At 39.4% G+C, this 16,108-nt stretch overlaps 1 protein-coding gene across 2 annotated transcripts in view; it reads right to left on the bottom strand.

Annotated features, from left to right (window-relative positions):
* Positions 1–14,404: 14,404 nt before the first annotated feature.
* Positions 14,405–16,108, bottom strand: part of LOC112221026 (gamma-aminobutyric acid receptor subunit alpha-2) — a 62,471-nt gene continuing 60,767 nt past the window's right edge. For both annotated transcript variants that reach the window (XM_024383084.1, XM_024383086.2), the window contains one exon: positions 14,405–15,485. In XM_024383084.1, the coding sequence (XP_024238852.1) occupies positions 15,177–15,485 (309 nt within the window). In that variant the 3' untranslated portion in view covers positions 14,405–15,176. The remainder of the gene's footprint in view (positions 15,486–16,108) is intronic.

Here is a 16,108-nt window from a genome sequence, read left to right as displayed (position 1 = left end):
GAAATGTATGATCTCTGGAATTGCAAACAAATGTTTCTGTACCAAATATTAAGTTCTGCTTTTCTGATGTATCAAATACTTATGTCATGCAATAAAATGCAAATTAATTACTTAAAAATCATACAATGTGATTTTCTGGATTCCGTCTCTCACAGTTGAAGTGTACTTATGATAAAAATTACAGACCTCTACATGCTTTGTAAGTAGGAAACACTGATGATTTTGCAGGTTATCAAATACTTGTTCTCCCCACTGTAAATGCAATCATTTCAACAATTTTACTGAGTTACAATTCATATAAAGAAATCAGTCAAATGAAATAAATTCAATAGGTCCTAATCTATGGATTTTACATGACTGGGCAGGGGCGCAGCCATGGGAGGGCATAGGCCCACCCACTTGGGAGTCAGGCCCACCCACTGGGGAGCCAGGCCCAGCCAATCAGAATGAGGTTTTTCTCCACAAAAGGGGTATATTACAGAAATAAATACTCATCAGCTGGTCTCAGACAATCCTGCAGCGGAAGAAGCCGGATGTGGAGGTCCTGGGCTGGTGTGGTTACACGTGGTCTGCGGTTGTGAGGCTGGTTGGATGTACTGCCAAGTTCTCTCTAAAATTACGTTGGAGGCAGCTTATGGTAGAGAAATGAACATCCAATTTCACGCTTCCTCAACTTGAGACATCTCTGGCATTGTGTTGTGTGACAAAACTGTACATTTTAGAGTGGCCTTTTATTTTCCCCAGCACAAGGTGAAAATGTGTAATGATCATGCTGTTTAATCTGCTTCTTGATGTGCCACACCTCGCAAAGGAGAAATGCTCACTAACAGGGATGTAAACAAATTTGTGCACACAATTTGAGAGAAATAAGCTTTTTGTGCATATGGAACATTTCTGGGATCTTTTATTTCAGTTCATGAAACATAGGACCAACACTTATTTATATTAATATTTTTGCTTAGTATACAAACGTATGCAAACTTTTCCAAAACATGTTAATTGTTTAAATGCCTTTACAGAATTACCAAAAACAAGGAATGCTTCCATCTGCTTGTGTTTAGAGTAGGACTGTCAGAGTTAATCAGTTCACCTTTTCAAGTTCATGTTCACCTTTTGAAATTTTTGTGCACTTTTTTTTATTGTGATTAATCAAATTGTCTGCAAGCACTCAAAATACATAATCTAATCATAATCATAAGCTAAAAACAAAAATGTGATGTCAAAACAAGTTGACATTGAGGTTAAAGAAAGTGTGTTCTATCAATTTACCAGATTTTGCTAACCGTTACATTGGACAAAATCAAGATGTCAATTTTCTTGTAATTCTTTTTGTGTACATTTAAAAAATAATTCCTCTTAAATGTTCATTTCCCATTTAGGGGCCTTTCGTTATAATTTAATTGGTTTATCAAGGCATATCAAGGTAATTAGCTTATAAATCAACTTCTGTTAGGACAAATCGTTTCACAACAGTTCTGGCTAAGCCCTATTCCCCTATTTTTCATGAATAGGTTGTTCATAGCATGTGGAATTGTTAAATGAATTCTACAATGTACTATTTTTCATATTATTTACTATAGCAGTGCATACTAGTGCATTATGATAGATAATAATAATAAGTACAAAACAATGCTGAACATCTGATCTTTCTAGCAGTATAAGGCATTACTAGGTACCGCTCATGACCCTCTCATGGAGATATGCTTTATACGGCCTTCCACTTAACATTACATTACAGTTCAATTTGAGCAAAATCTGAATTTGCGATTAATCGTGATTAATTAATGCAAATCCTGCGATTTAACTTGATTTAAAAACCAAAAATGTTTACAGCCCAAGTTTATAGATATTGATTTGTTGCCCAAGATCAAGGAAGTGACTTAAAACAGCAGACAATTCTCAAAAGACTGACATAGTCACTTCTTAGACGAACATAGCACCACCCACTTCTATGAATGGGTCTGGCCTCACATTACTCGTCATGCTTTATGAAAAGACGACTCATAAGTTGCTTGACGTATGCATATTTTCATTGACATATCTTCCCAAACTTCTCATATGAGAAATGGTGCAATTATCATGAGCAAATTCAGTTTAGGAATATCAGTGGAACCACATTGTATTGGGCTTGTGAAATTGTTAATCACATTTTCATTTGATAACCTTGGCATTGAAAAGCAAGTATAATGTAATCAATTAATTTGGTTGCTTGTTTTTATTTTTTTATTATCATTTATTATCATACAAGAACCAGCGCCAAAGACTGTCAATTGGTTTCCGGTAGATTCGCTCTCACTTCCTGATAAATTCAGCTATGACTTTTAATATTTTATTATTTGTTATCTTGGCTGAAGCTCACATTCCAGCGAAACATATATTATATAATTTAATCAAATACATAGCAATTTAAACATATCACATGACATTGAATACGTTGAACTATGAGATTGAGTAGTTGGCTCTTACATTGGTTCCCTATTCATTAAACTGTTTAATATTCATTTCTCATTCTTCCGAATTTAAAAACACATGGCAATGCCTACAGAGACTTTTGGGACACATTTACTGTCAGCCGATCAGCCCAGTACAGAACTACAATATAGTCATAAATGAGAAAGAAATCTCTCGATAGTCATTCATGATCTCCCGATTGTAACACACTTAGGCGTAGTGGGTGCGGAGTCAGGCGCAGGAAGCAGAAGGTACAGAACAATGTTTTAATCCGGCACAGAGAAAAATGGTCACGCCAATGCCGGGTGCACATACAAGACCGGTCCAAAACCAGGACCCAACCAGTCCGGAGGAAAAACGAAGGGAAACGCACTACCACAAACATACACAGAGGAAAAATAAGCCCGCACAAAGAGCAGGCGGGCCTTACTGGCTTAAATAGCCCAACTAAAACCCTAAACAAGAAACAGGTGTAACCAATAAGACAAAACCAACAGAAAAGGGAAAAGGGATATGTGGCTGCTATAGTAGACCGGTGACGACGAGCGCCGAGCGCCGCCCGAACCGAAAGTGGAGCCACCTTCGGGGGGGGAGTCGTGACACCGATTAAAGAGCAACTGAAGGTAATAAACAACTTCTCTGATAGAAAGCAGACTATGTGGCATCAATATTAGTCAGAAACATTTATTCTAGTGTCAAAATTGACTACAAAGTGTAAATACTGTAGAATTATTTTGGTCATAAAGTCAGTCTCCTCCAACACTGAGATTTGTGAGATAATTAGAATACAAATGTATGACACGGAATGAATGGTACCGTAACAGTCTTCCCTGGGTTGGGTTTATTTTATTTTATTTTAATCCTGCGCACAGCTGGGAGCACCCAAGTAATCATAAATTCGGTGCACATGACCTAATCGTAATGCCCATGGTCAATTTGGTTTGACATTCGATATTCCTATGGGGTTAGTTAGGGACCATCAGTAAATTACACAATGTAGATGGGACAATATTTTAAAAGGTCAATAGCTCCACATTTCAATGACTTAAAAACCTCAAATGAACAATGCATTTTAGAAATTGACATACAATTATTGAAACCATTTAATAAGACAACTAAAACATGTGCAACGGCAACTACTAGAAATAATACACTGCTCAAAAAAATAAAGGGAACACTTAAACAACACAATGTAACTCCAAGTGAATCACACTTCTGTGAAATCAAACTGTCCACTAAGGAAGCAACACTGATTGACAATAAATTTCACATGCTGTTGTGCAAATGGAATAGACAACAGGTGGAAATTATAGGCAATTAGCAAGACACCCCAAATAAAGGAGTGGTTCTGCAGGTGGTGACTACAGACCACTTCTCAGTTCCTATGCTTCCTGGCTGATGTTTTGGTCACTTTTGAATGCTGGCGGTGCTTTCACTCTAGTGGCAGCATGAGACGGAGTCTACAACCCACACAAGTGGCTCAGGTAGTGCAGTTTATCCAGGATGGCACATCAATGCGAGCTGTGGCAAGAAGGTTTGCTGTGTCTGTCAGCGTAGTGTCCAGAGCATGGAGGCGCTACCAGGAGACAGGCCAGTACATCAGGAGACGTGGAGGAGGCAATAGGAGGGCAACAACCCAGCAGGACCACTACCTCCACCTTTGTGCAAGGAGGAGCACTGCCAGAGCCCTGCAAAATGACCTCCCAGCAGGCCACAAATGTGCATGTGTCTGTTTCTGACCGTTTGAGCAGACTCCATGAGGGTGGTATGAGGGCCCGACGTCCACAGGTGGGGGTTGTGCTTACAGCCCAACACCGTGCAGGACGTTTGGCATTTGCCAGAGAACACCAAGATTGGCAAATTCGCCACTGGCGCCCTATGCTCTTCACAGATGAAAGCAAGTTCACACTGAGCACATGTGACAGACGTGACAGTCTGGAGACGCCATGGAGAACGTTCCGCTGCCTGCAACATCCCCCAGCATGACCGGTTTGGCGGTGTGTCAGTCATGGTGTGGGGTGACATTTCTTTGGGGGGCCGCACAGCCCTCCATGTGCTCGCCAGAGGTAGCCTGACTGCCATTAGGTACCGAGATGAGATCCTCAGACCCCTTGTGAGACCATATGCTGGTGCGGTTGGCCCTGGGTTCCTCCTAATGCAAGACAATGCTAGACCTCATGTGGCTGGAGTGTGTCAGCAGTTCCTGCAAGAGAAAGGCATTGATGCTATGGACTGGCCCGCCCGTTCCCCAGACCTGAATCCAATTGAGCACATCTGGGACATCATGTCTTGCTCCATCCACCAACGCCACGTTGCACCACAGACTGTCCAGGAGTTGGCGGATGCTTTAGTCCAGGTCTGGGAGGAGATCCCTCATGAGTCCATCCACCACCTCATCAGGAGCATGCCCAGGCGTTGTAGGGAGGTCATACAGGCACGTGGAGGCCACACACACTACTGAGCCTCATTTTGACTTGTTTTAAGGACATTACATCAAAGTTGGATCAGCCTGTAGTGTGGTTTTCCACTTTAATTTTGAGTGTGACTCCAAATCCAGACCTCCATGGGTAGATAAATTTGATTTCCATTGATCATTTTTGTTTGATTTTGTTGTCAGCACATTCAACTATGGAAAGAAAAAAGTATTTAATAAAAATATTTCATTCATTCAGATCTAGGATGTGTTATTTTGGTGTTCCCTTTATTTTTTTGAGCAGTGTAGAACATCATGAAGCATCTAAGAAGCCAGGCCTGGTATTTATAGCTGATTTTGAAAAGGCATTTGATAACGTAATACTCGATTTTATTTATAAATGCCTGGATTTTTTTTCACTTTCGGTGATTCTCTTATAAAATGGGTAAAAATAATGTATAGCAACCCCAGGTGTAAAATAGTAAATAACGGCTACTTTTCAGAGAGTTTTCAGAGAGGATTTCAAACAAAGGTGTCCATGTATGCTGATTACTCAAGTTTTATATTAAGTTCGCAATGTCTCATTGAAGATTGAGAACTTTTCTGTACTCTCTGGACTAAAACCTAATTATGATAAGTGTACAATATTACATATTGGATGTTTAAAAAATACAACTTTTACATTACCTTGCAGTTTACCTATAAAATGGGCTGATGGTGAAGTAGACATACTTGGTATTTATATTCCAAAATATATAAATAAGCTCTCCACCAAAAATGTCAATAGAAAACTTGTAAAAATAGACAAGATCCTGCAACCATGGAGAGGTAAATACCTGTCTATTTATGGAAAAATTGCCCTGATTAACTCCTTAGTCATATCTCAGTTTACTCACGTATGGCGCTGCCTACTACTGATGATTCCTTTTTCAAATCATGTGAGCAAAAAATCTCTCGCTTTTATCTGGGATGCTAAAGCAGACAAAATAAAGCGTGCCTATCTATATAATGAATATGAATTGGATGGGTTGAGATGATTAAATATAAAAGCACTAAACCTCTCTCTAAAAGCCTCACACTAAATGGTTCTCAAGTAGATTACCAAGAAAAGCTCATCCATTGTTTAAAAATGGCCTTTTAGCCTTTGTGCAGATTGCCATGACTAATTTTGGATTAATTGAAAATGATACGTTTTTCAAAGTATATCTATTTTTCAAACAAGCATTGCAGAGCTAGCTACAATTTCAATTTCATCCCCCTGAAAATATAAAACAAATATTATGGCTGAGCTCAAATGTGCTGGTTGACAAAATACCTGTATTTTTGGGAAAGATGTTTGAAAAGGGTATTTTGTTCTTAAATTATATTGTAAATTGGAATGTTCTTCATGGAGTTATCAGAATTGTACGGGGAAGGTCTGCTCAATCCAAGAGTACAACCAATTGATTACAGCATCACCCCAAAAATGGAGGATGCAGGTTGCAGAGGAGGTAGTAGGGAACTGGTCTGTCTGCCCAATTTTAAGGATCAAAACTGGCGGAGGAATAAAAATAGAATAAATTGGGAAAGTATACCAGTTTCATTTGAGGACCAGGATGTTGACAACTGTGCCATACAGATTGCAAAATAGTTGGGAGGAGATTGTTGATGTACAGATTCCATGGTACAGGGTGTATGAGTTGATATGTAAAACAACGCAAGATTCAAGACTTTGTGCTTTTCAGCTAAAATAATTATATAGAATTCTTGCCACCAACAAAATGCTGAATATTTGGGACATAAAATCATCGAAGCTCTGCAGATTTTGTTGTGAGGATACAGAATCAATAGACCATTTATTTAGGTATTGCCCTCAGGTAGCCTGTTTCTGGTCTCGGGTTCAGGAATGGCTGAAAATGCATAGCATATAAACATATACAGTTGGCATTGCTGTTATGATTTTAGTTGTTTTCATGTCCTTTGTTTTTATTATATATTTTTTTGCATTGTTGTTTGTTTTCTTCTGTATTTTTCTTTTTTCTCTTTAGTTCATTATCTTTCTTGGTTGTTGGTGCATTGGGGGGTTCTTGGGGGTGGGGAATGGAATTTATTGTATTTTGTATTTTTCTTTTTCTTCTGGGGGGACAGTGGGAGGGGTCTCGGTTGTTTGAGGGACAGCTATTGGGGAACTTCCCGGGGGGGATCTTGGAGGGTTCGGGTTCACGGTTTTTGGCCTGGTGGGAGATCTGTCAATGTGCCCTTGAGCAGGGCATTGACCCTGGATGCTTCTGTGTGTTGCTTTGAATGGGAGTCTGTTGGAAGACTGGTATGGTGTAGTTGTTGTTCGGCTTCACTACAATATACTTGCATGTTTCGGATATTCAATTAAAAAAAATATATTTTTTGCAACATTAAAATATTGTCCCAAAATATTGTTTTTTAATGTTGCAAAAAATATATATTTATTGACAGTCCCTAACTAGCCCCAGAGATAGGCTATCCAATGTCAAACCAACTTTGCCACAGTCACACACCAGCTGGCTGAAGCTAATTGGCAAAATAAGTTGGCAAGCACTAGCTACCCTAGGCGACTTCAAGACACAAGACCTGGTTAGACTGTTTCAAGTTATCTGGAAGGGTGAGTGACTGCAACTGTGTACTGTTTTGGCAGAGTGAAAGTACAAACGCTTTCCACATTCAAACGCACACGAGACATTCACATCAAAGCACACCTCCAAGACCCAGGCGCATTTCCTAATGAGGAGAATTGAAACCGAGGCTACATCAGGAAGTTCAGCCCCCCTTTCATAGAGAAGCTGTGGAGTGAAACCAAAAGACCAAATGTGTACTGAATGAATTGAAAACTTTACTCGGGTATTCTATGTCTTTAGCTTGCAGCTATGGAAAAAATGACAATTAGAGCTTTGTAGAAATTAGAAGATGTTTGTGTAGGAATGTCGGATGGATTTCTATTTACACCTGCAAACTGTATGTCCCTAAACAATACATACTGTTCAGTATGTGCTATCTTAATTCGATGAGCAGGAAAATAATCCTGCAGCAACAGGATAAATCAAGTCTGGCATTTTAAAGTAGAAATTACATTCCATAAGAACACCATGTTGAGAGAATTTCATCCATTGTCTTTAATGCGTTGACATTTCCAGATGAACCATGATGCGGAGTCTTTAAAACACCTAAAATAATCTGCACAGCACATTAGTCATTCTACCCCCATATCCAATCTGATGAGTAGAACCGTTTGGTAAACAGAGCAATCGTGGCAAGATCCCTGCTTTTGGCCCTGAAGTCATGTAACTGTAGCAAACACTGAGCATCGCATCCACACACTAATCTCTACATTTCTTTAGGAACTTCAACCGTTACAGAGGCTCCACTGAAGTCTTCTTTTCACCTGTCTGCATGAATTACATACAGTTTGACAGATCACAACATGGAAAACAAATAAAAAGAATTACAGTAAACTTGGATTCCCATGAGATATCACAGTGGAACATCTAATTAAATCGATATGACTCATCGGACCAAGTTCTCAAATGATGTGATATAAACCTTTTTAGAATGATATTGGATTAGACTAGCTAGAGGTGATGACAGAGAGGAGAGCCATATTATATCACATTTTACATAACACACTCTGGCTGATTGTGTTCCATACCATTATATGGGGATGCGTTGTTATAAGAAGACATCTTTTATGCTTTTTGCTCATATAAACACAATTTAATGGTGATTTGTTAGACAAACTTAATAGCAAAACAATTGAAATGGTTCTCTATGTCACCAATTTTGGTAATGTACAAGTCGTCCTACAGTACACATGAAAATGTACACTTCAATAGTTCATAATATATTAAAAACTCTTGAGACAAAATCTAACCTTTGAAGAATGAGTAAAGTGAATAACAAACATGACATGAAGATGAAGATGGTTGTTAAGGGATTTTTTATCAATAATGACTATGTATACATTTCAATCAGGACTAATCAGAATACTATTATGTTACTGTATAGATGCATGAATTTTCTTTTAATCCTAGTACTGAATATAATGTGTGTAAATATAATAAAGAATTAGAACTTAGACTGTCTGTTCCTTGGTAGAAATTAATGAACTTATTGTCAGACTGGCTAGAATGCTTATCTACACAGGAAGACCTTGGCTCGGTCATAAATTATATTAAATTGGTGTGGGATGATGTGGGAAGGCTTGTGATATTGCCTTTGTACCAGGGTGAAGAAGAGACGGGACAGTTCGAAAACTAATTATGTCATTTTCAGTTTATAACCTGTGGTAAACTGTATCATGTTCAGTACTCTCGAGAATAAACACTGCTGATTGATTTTGAGACTGGTCTCTGTCTATTTTATGCAAATAAGAGTCTTACAAATTCTTAGAAGTGGACAGAGTTTAATTTAATTGGGTATTAAAACATGTAGGAATTTAATTCCTGTAACAATGGTGCATGTTAATAATCAGTAAAGATAGGGCCTCCAGAGTGGCGCAGTGGTCTACGGCACTGCATCGTAGTGCCGTAGACCACTGCATCGTAGCCACTAGAGACTCTGGGTTCGAGTCCAGGCTCTGCTGTGACCAGGAGGCACATGGGGAGGCGCACAATTGGCCCAGCATCGTCCGGGTTAGGGAGGATTTAGCCGGCAGGGATTTCCTTGTCTCATCGCGCACTAGCGGAAGCCAGCTGCACCAATGTGTCGGAGGAAACACCTGGCGACCGTGTCAGTGTGCACTGCGCCCAGCTTCTGGGTTGGATGGGCATTGTGTCAAGAAGCAGTGCGGCTTGGTTGGGTTGTGTTTCGGAGGACGCATGGCTCTCGACCCTCACCTCTGCCGAGTCCGTATGGGAGTTGCAGCGATGAGACAAGACTGTAACTACTACCAATTGAGGTGAAAATATATATATATATTTTTTTTTTAAATGTAAAGATTTGATAAACACATTCATAGTTAGTACCCTTAGTATGAGCTGACAGGAAAAGCGCAGGGCCCTACAGTACATAACCATTAAAACACTGTGTTAATGATGAGCAGATTGGTAGAAAATGAACATATTTAACACAAACATATAACTTTATATAAAGGTAAACACATGTATTAATAGAGTGTACATACTGGTCCAATTTTACTTTGAAGCACATGTGGGTGTTTGGTCCATGATCAACCTGTGAAATATGGCTAAATTGATCTGAGGATTTAGAAGAAGGCAGCACCATTGTAGTCATCAAACAATGCATTGCATTGATTCCACTTCATACAAAGCAGGGGTTGGAACTGGTTCAGGGAACAACAAAACATTTAGAGGAAAAGAAACCGAACCGGGAACGATAGTAATCTATAATGTTCCATTATTTAAAATAACCATTACTTTAAAAGCATGGGAACGGTAAAAAAATGTAATTTTACGTTCAAAGCATTTTTTACAGTCCTACAAAAAAACTTTAGCAACAGACTGGAAAAAATACTGGAAAAAACGCCAGCAACAGGCCGTAAAAAACGCCAGAAATATGCTGCAAAAAACGGCAGCAACAGGCAGTAAAAAACGGCAGCAATTTGTAACGTTACAGCCTTATTCTAAAATTGATTCAATCATTGTTTCCCTCATCAATCTACACTCAATACACCATAATGACATAGCAAAAACATGTTTAGATTTTATTTTGCAAATATATCAAAATAAAAGACGGATCACATTTACATAAGATTTCATAACATTTACTCAGTACTTTGTTGAAGCACCTTTGGCAGCGATTAAAGCCGCAAGTCCTTTTGGGTATGACGCTACAATCTTGGCACACCTGTATTTGGGGAGTTTCTCCCATTCTTTGCAGAAGCTCTCAAGCTCTGTCAGGTTGGATGGGGAGCGTCGCTGCACAGCTATTTTCAGGTCTCTCCAGAGATGTTAGATTGGGTTCAAGTCCGGGCTCTGGCTGGGCCACTCAAGGTCATTCCGAGACTTGTCCCAAAGCCACTCCTGCGTTGTCTTGGCTGTGTGCTTCGGGTTGTAGTCCTGTTGGAAGGTGAATATTTGGCCCAGTATGAGGTCCTGAGCGCTCTGGAGCAGGTTTTCATCAAGGATCTCTGTACTTTGCTCTGTTCATCTTGCCCTCAATCCTGACTAGTCTCCCAGCCATGCTTCACCGTAGGGATGGTGCCAGGTTTCCTCCAGACGTGATGCTTAGCATTCAGGCCAAAGTGTTCAATCTTGGTTTCATCAGACCAGAGAATCTTGTTTCTTATGGTCTGAGAGTCTTTAGGTGCCTTATGGCAAACTCAAAGTGTGATGTCATGTGCCTTTTACTGAGGAGTGCCTTCCGTCTGGCCACTCTACCATAAAGTCCTGATTGGTGGAGTGCTGCAGAGAGAGTTGTCCTTCTGGAAGGTTCTCCCATCTCCACAAAGGAACTCTGGAGCTCTGTCAGAGTGACCATCAGGTACTTGGTCACCTCCCTGACCAAGGCCCTTCTCCCCCGAATGCTTAGTTTGGCCGGAAGGCCAGCTTTAGGAAGAGTCTTGGTGGTTCCAAACTCCTTCCATTTAAGAATAATGGATGCCACTGTGTTTTTGGACCTTCAAAGCTACAAAAAAATTTGGTACCCTTCTCCAGATCTGTACCTCAACACAATACTGTCTCGGAGCTCTACAGACAATTAATTTGACCCATTTGCTCTGACATGAACTGTAAACTGTGGGACCTTACATAGACAGGTGTGTGACTTTCCAAATTATGTCCAATCAATTGATTTGACAACAGGTGGACTCCAATCAAGTTTTAGAAACATCTCAAGGATGATCAATGGAAACAGGATGCAACTGATCTCAATTTCGAGGCTCATTGCAAAGGGTCTGAATAATTATGTAAATAAGGTTTCTGTTTTTTATTTGCAATAAATGTGCCTGTTTTCACTTTGTCATTATGGGTATTGTGTGTAGATTGAAGAGGAATAAATGTATTTAATCCATTTTAGATTAGGGCTGTAACATAACAAAATGTGAAAAAAGTGAAGGGGTCTTAATGCTTTCCGAATGCACTGTATTAAAGCATTTGCCCACACAAGACCACATTTATTTTTTACAGACTATTGGGTAATGACATTAACATATTTATATACATGTTATTAAAATTGCATTTATTTTAAATGTACAGTACCAGTCAAAAGTTTGGACACCTACTCATTCAAGGTTGTATTTATTTTAAACATCAAAACTATGAATGAACTCACATGGAATCTTGCAGTAACCAAAAAAAGTGTTAAACAAATACAAATATATTTTAGATTCCTCGAAGTAGCCACCCTTTGCCTTGATGACAGCTTTGCACAGTTTTGACATTCTCAACAAGCTTCTCCTGCAATCCTTTTCCAATAGTGTTGAAGGAGTTTCCACATATGCTGAGCACTGGTTGGCTGCTTTTCCTTTACTCTGGGGTCCAACTCATCCCAAACCATCTTAATTGTGTTGAGGTCGGGTGATTATGGAGGCCAGGTCAGCTGATGCAGCACTCCATCACTCTACTTGGTCAAATAGCCCTTACACAGCCTGGAGGTGTGTTGGGTCATTGTCCTGTTGATAAACAAATGTTAGTCCCACTAAGCGCAAACCAGATGGGATTGTGTATCGCTATAGAATGCTGTGGTAGCCATGCTGGTTAAGTGTGCCTTGAATTCTAAATAAATCACAGACAGTGTCACCAGCAAAGCAACCCCACACCATCACACCTCCTCCTCCATGCTTCACGGTGGGAAGCACAGATCCTCCGTTCACATATTTTGCGTCTCACAAAGACTCGGCGGTTGGAACAAAAATTCTCACATTTGGACTCATCAGACCGAAGGACAGATTTCCACCGGGCTAATGTCCATTGCTCATGTTTCTTGGCCCAAGCAAGTCTCTTCTTATTATCGGTGTCCTTTATAATGTTTTCTTTGCAGCAAAACGACCATGAAGACCTGATTCACGCAGTCTCCTCTAAACAGTTGATGTTGAGATGTGTCTGTTACTTGAACTCTGAAGCATTTATTTGGGCTGCAATTTCTGAGGCTGGTAACTCTAATGAACTTAACCTCTGCAGCAGCGGTAACTCTGGGTCTTCCTTTCCTGTGGCGGACCTCATGATAACCAGTTTCATCATTGTGTTTGATGGTTTTTGCAACTGCACTTCAAGAAACTTTCAAAGTTCTTGAAATGTTCCGGAATAACTGACCTCCATGTCCTATATTAAACGCATTAAGCGCATTAAGAAGGAAAGAAATTCTACAAATTCACTTTTGACATGGCACACCTGGCACACCTGTTAATTGAAATGCATTCCAGGTGACTACCTCAAGAAGATGGTTGAGAGAATGTCAAAAGTGTGCAAAGCTGTCATCAATGAAAAGGTTGGCTACTTTGAAGAATATAAAATATATTTTGATTTGTTTAACACTTTTTAAAAAGTTACTATATGATTCCATATGTTATTTCATAGTTTTGATGTCTTCACTATTATTCTACAATGCAGAAAATAGTCAAAATAATGAAAAACGCTGGAATGAGTAGGTTTGTCCAAACTTTTGACTGTTACTGTACATTATTTTCAACAGCAGTATTTGTGCAAACTTTCATAATAATCCTGTTATAAATAACAAAAACATTTACAGAAAATACATCAAATGATCAATGTATTTTTTCCTATGGTTGCAATGCTGTAAAACGATGCACTATTCCCAAAGTTTAGCATGTCTTTGCAGGGCGACTTTTTATATAATTTGTTTTTAAATAGTTTTGTCTTCAACATAATGATTTTTTGCTCGCAAAATGGAATTTTGGTTCCAACCCCTGATTCAAAAGCAGTTCACCTATATATATATTTCATGACAAAAGAAGTTACAGAAGCTTATCAAGTTAGCATTCAGTTCTAGGTGCTCAATACGGGGCGGCAGGTAGCCTAGTAGTTAGAGCATTGGGCCAGTAACCGAAAGGTTGCTAGATCGAATCCCTGAGCTGACAAGGTAAAAATCTGTCGTTCTGAGTTTTAATAACTCTCGCTAGTGATTGAGTAGCGTGTAAATGTGTGTGTGTAACGCATTGTCATGCTCCGGCACATAATATCGCCTTATCAAATACATGTATATCATAGAAGAAAGGTTACCAAATAAACCGCGCAGCAGATTATCATGCTGCAGTATTTCTCGTTGTCACGTTCTGACCTTTATTTCCTTTGTGTTGTAATTATTTAGTATGGTCAGGGCGTGAGTTGGGGTGGGCAGTCTATGTTTGTTTTTCTATGATTTGGGTATTTCTATGTTTCGGCCTAGTATGGTTCTCAATCAGAGGCAGGTGTCATTAGTTGTCTCTGATTGAGAATCATACTTAGGTAGCCTGGGTTGCACTGTTTGTTTGTGGGTGATTGTCTATGTCGATTGATGGTTTCAGCGCAGTTTGCATTAGCTTCACGGTTGTTATTTCGTTTATTGTTTTTGTATAGGGTTTCAGTGTTCAGTGTTTTCTGAATTAAAATGAATGATGAACACATACCACGCTGCATTTTGGTCCTCCGATCCATCTCGCCTCTCCTCTTCAGATGAAGAGGAGGACGACCGTGACACTCGTGGTCTTTCTTTTGCACAGTTCAGTGCTGTTTTGTGTGAGGAAGATGGCACCTGCCTTCGACGTAGTATGTATAAATAAAATAAAAATGATAATAATCAACTTGAAACATTATTACACAGTATGGTTTGTTTTGCTTATGTTGATGTTTTGTTTAACAATAATAAGTTACATTGCAATACAACAAAAGCATTAAAAAAAAGATAACTCTTTTTTTGCATTGGCTTGTATAGAAAAAGATAACGTCATACCATAAATGAGAAATCCCTGGTTAATGAGAAACATTAACTTGTTAGCCCACAAAAAAAAAGTTAACATAAGAAATATATTTTTTAAACTATAAAAAAAAACAACGTTTTGACTTAAATCTCTCGATTCTGCAAATAAACATCTCAAGGTTCCTATCGTAGACTTTTCAAACATGTAAACATCACTGGTCAATAAAACCATAAGAGAAATGTATTGTTCAATGATTTACATAACCAAACACAAGTCATGACTATAAATACATCTATATTTACAAAAGCAGTTGTTTCCAAAAGCACTGCAGAATGTGGTGTAGAAAAAACAGGACACAGGGGGAGAGAAAGCAATCCAGGGCTTGTCTGTCTTGTACCAACAAACCAAGAGTTAGCAGATACTGGTTATATTTGGTGAGTATTTTAGTTCCGTAATTCAGATGTATTACAATGCAGAAGGGAGAGACCTCTAGGTTGAGGGCACCATATCCTTTATATACGGTTCTCTGTTTAGGTACGTGGCCCAGTAGACTAAATTGAAGCTGCTAAACAGGACAGGGAACATAATCCTTGAAATCCTATCGATTTTGCTCACACTGTTGAAAGTCTTCTTTGGGTCCGTTTTGCCACCCACCTTGCCAACCGCCATGTTGGGGTCAACGGCGCCGCCCTTGGCGATGGTGGACAACCCAGAGTCCTTGGTGATGTTGGGCGCATAGTTGGCCACCGCCACGGCATACGCGTTGTTCTTCTTCATGGTGGACGGCTTCTCTTTTTTCTGTGGAAGGAGCCTAAGTTAGTAGCTAGCAGTCGTCAGACGAACCTGTCACTTCCGGCCAGCATGTGTTCCAGACAGTCCTGGATGATGAATGCACCCAAGGGGGGGGGGGGTCTTAATAATAATGAATGGGATCTGGGATAGGATAGTGCATCAATCTAAATGCAGAGAAGTGGTAACATGAAGGTTAGCCGGGCCTCCGATATGCTGTCAGGCACCACACTGTCAACACAAATTACTGTCACAGCTCACTCTGATGTCATTCATTCACTTGGCTATTTACAAGTTAAACATGTTTCCGAAGTCAGAATGAGTATTTTATACACTGCTCAAAAAAATTAAGGGAACACTAAAATAACACATCCTAGATCTGAATGAATGAAATATTCTTATTAAATACTTTTTTCTTTACATAGTTGAATGTGGTGACAACAAAATCACACAAAAATGATCAATGGAAATCAAATTTATCAACCCATGGAGGTCTGGATTTGGAGTCACACTCAAAATTAAAGTGGAAAACCACACTACAGGCTGATCCAACTTTGATGTAATGTCCTTAAAACAAGTCAAAATGAGACTTAGTAGTGTGTGTGGCCCCCATGTGCCTGTATGACCTCCCT

The sequence above is a fragment of the Oncorhynchus tshawytscha genome, linkage group LG21 (genome assembly GCF_018296145.1).
Source record: "Oncorhynchus tshawytscha isolate Ot180627B linkage group LG21, Otsh_v2.0, whole genome shotgun sequence".
In the NCBI taxonomy this organism is placed as follows: Eukaryota; Metazoa; Chordata; class Actinopteri; order Salmoniformes; family Salmonidae; genus Oncorhynchus; species Oncorhynchus tshawytscha.
Note: the sequence above shows the minus strand (reverse complement) of the source record. Positions and strands in the feature narration are given on the sequence as shown.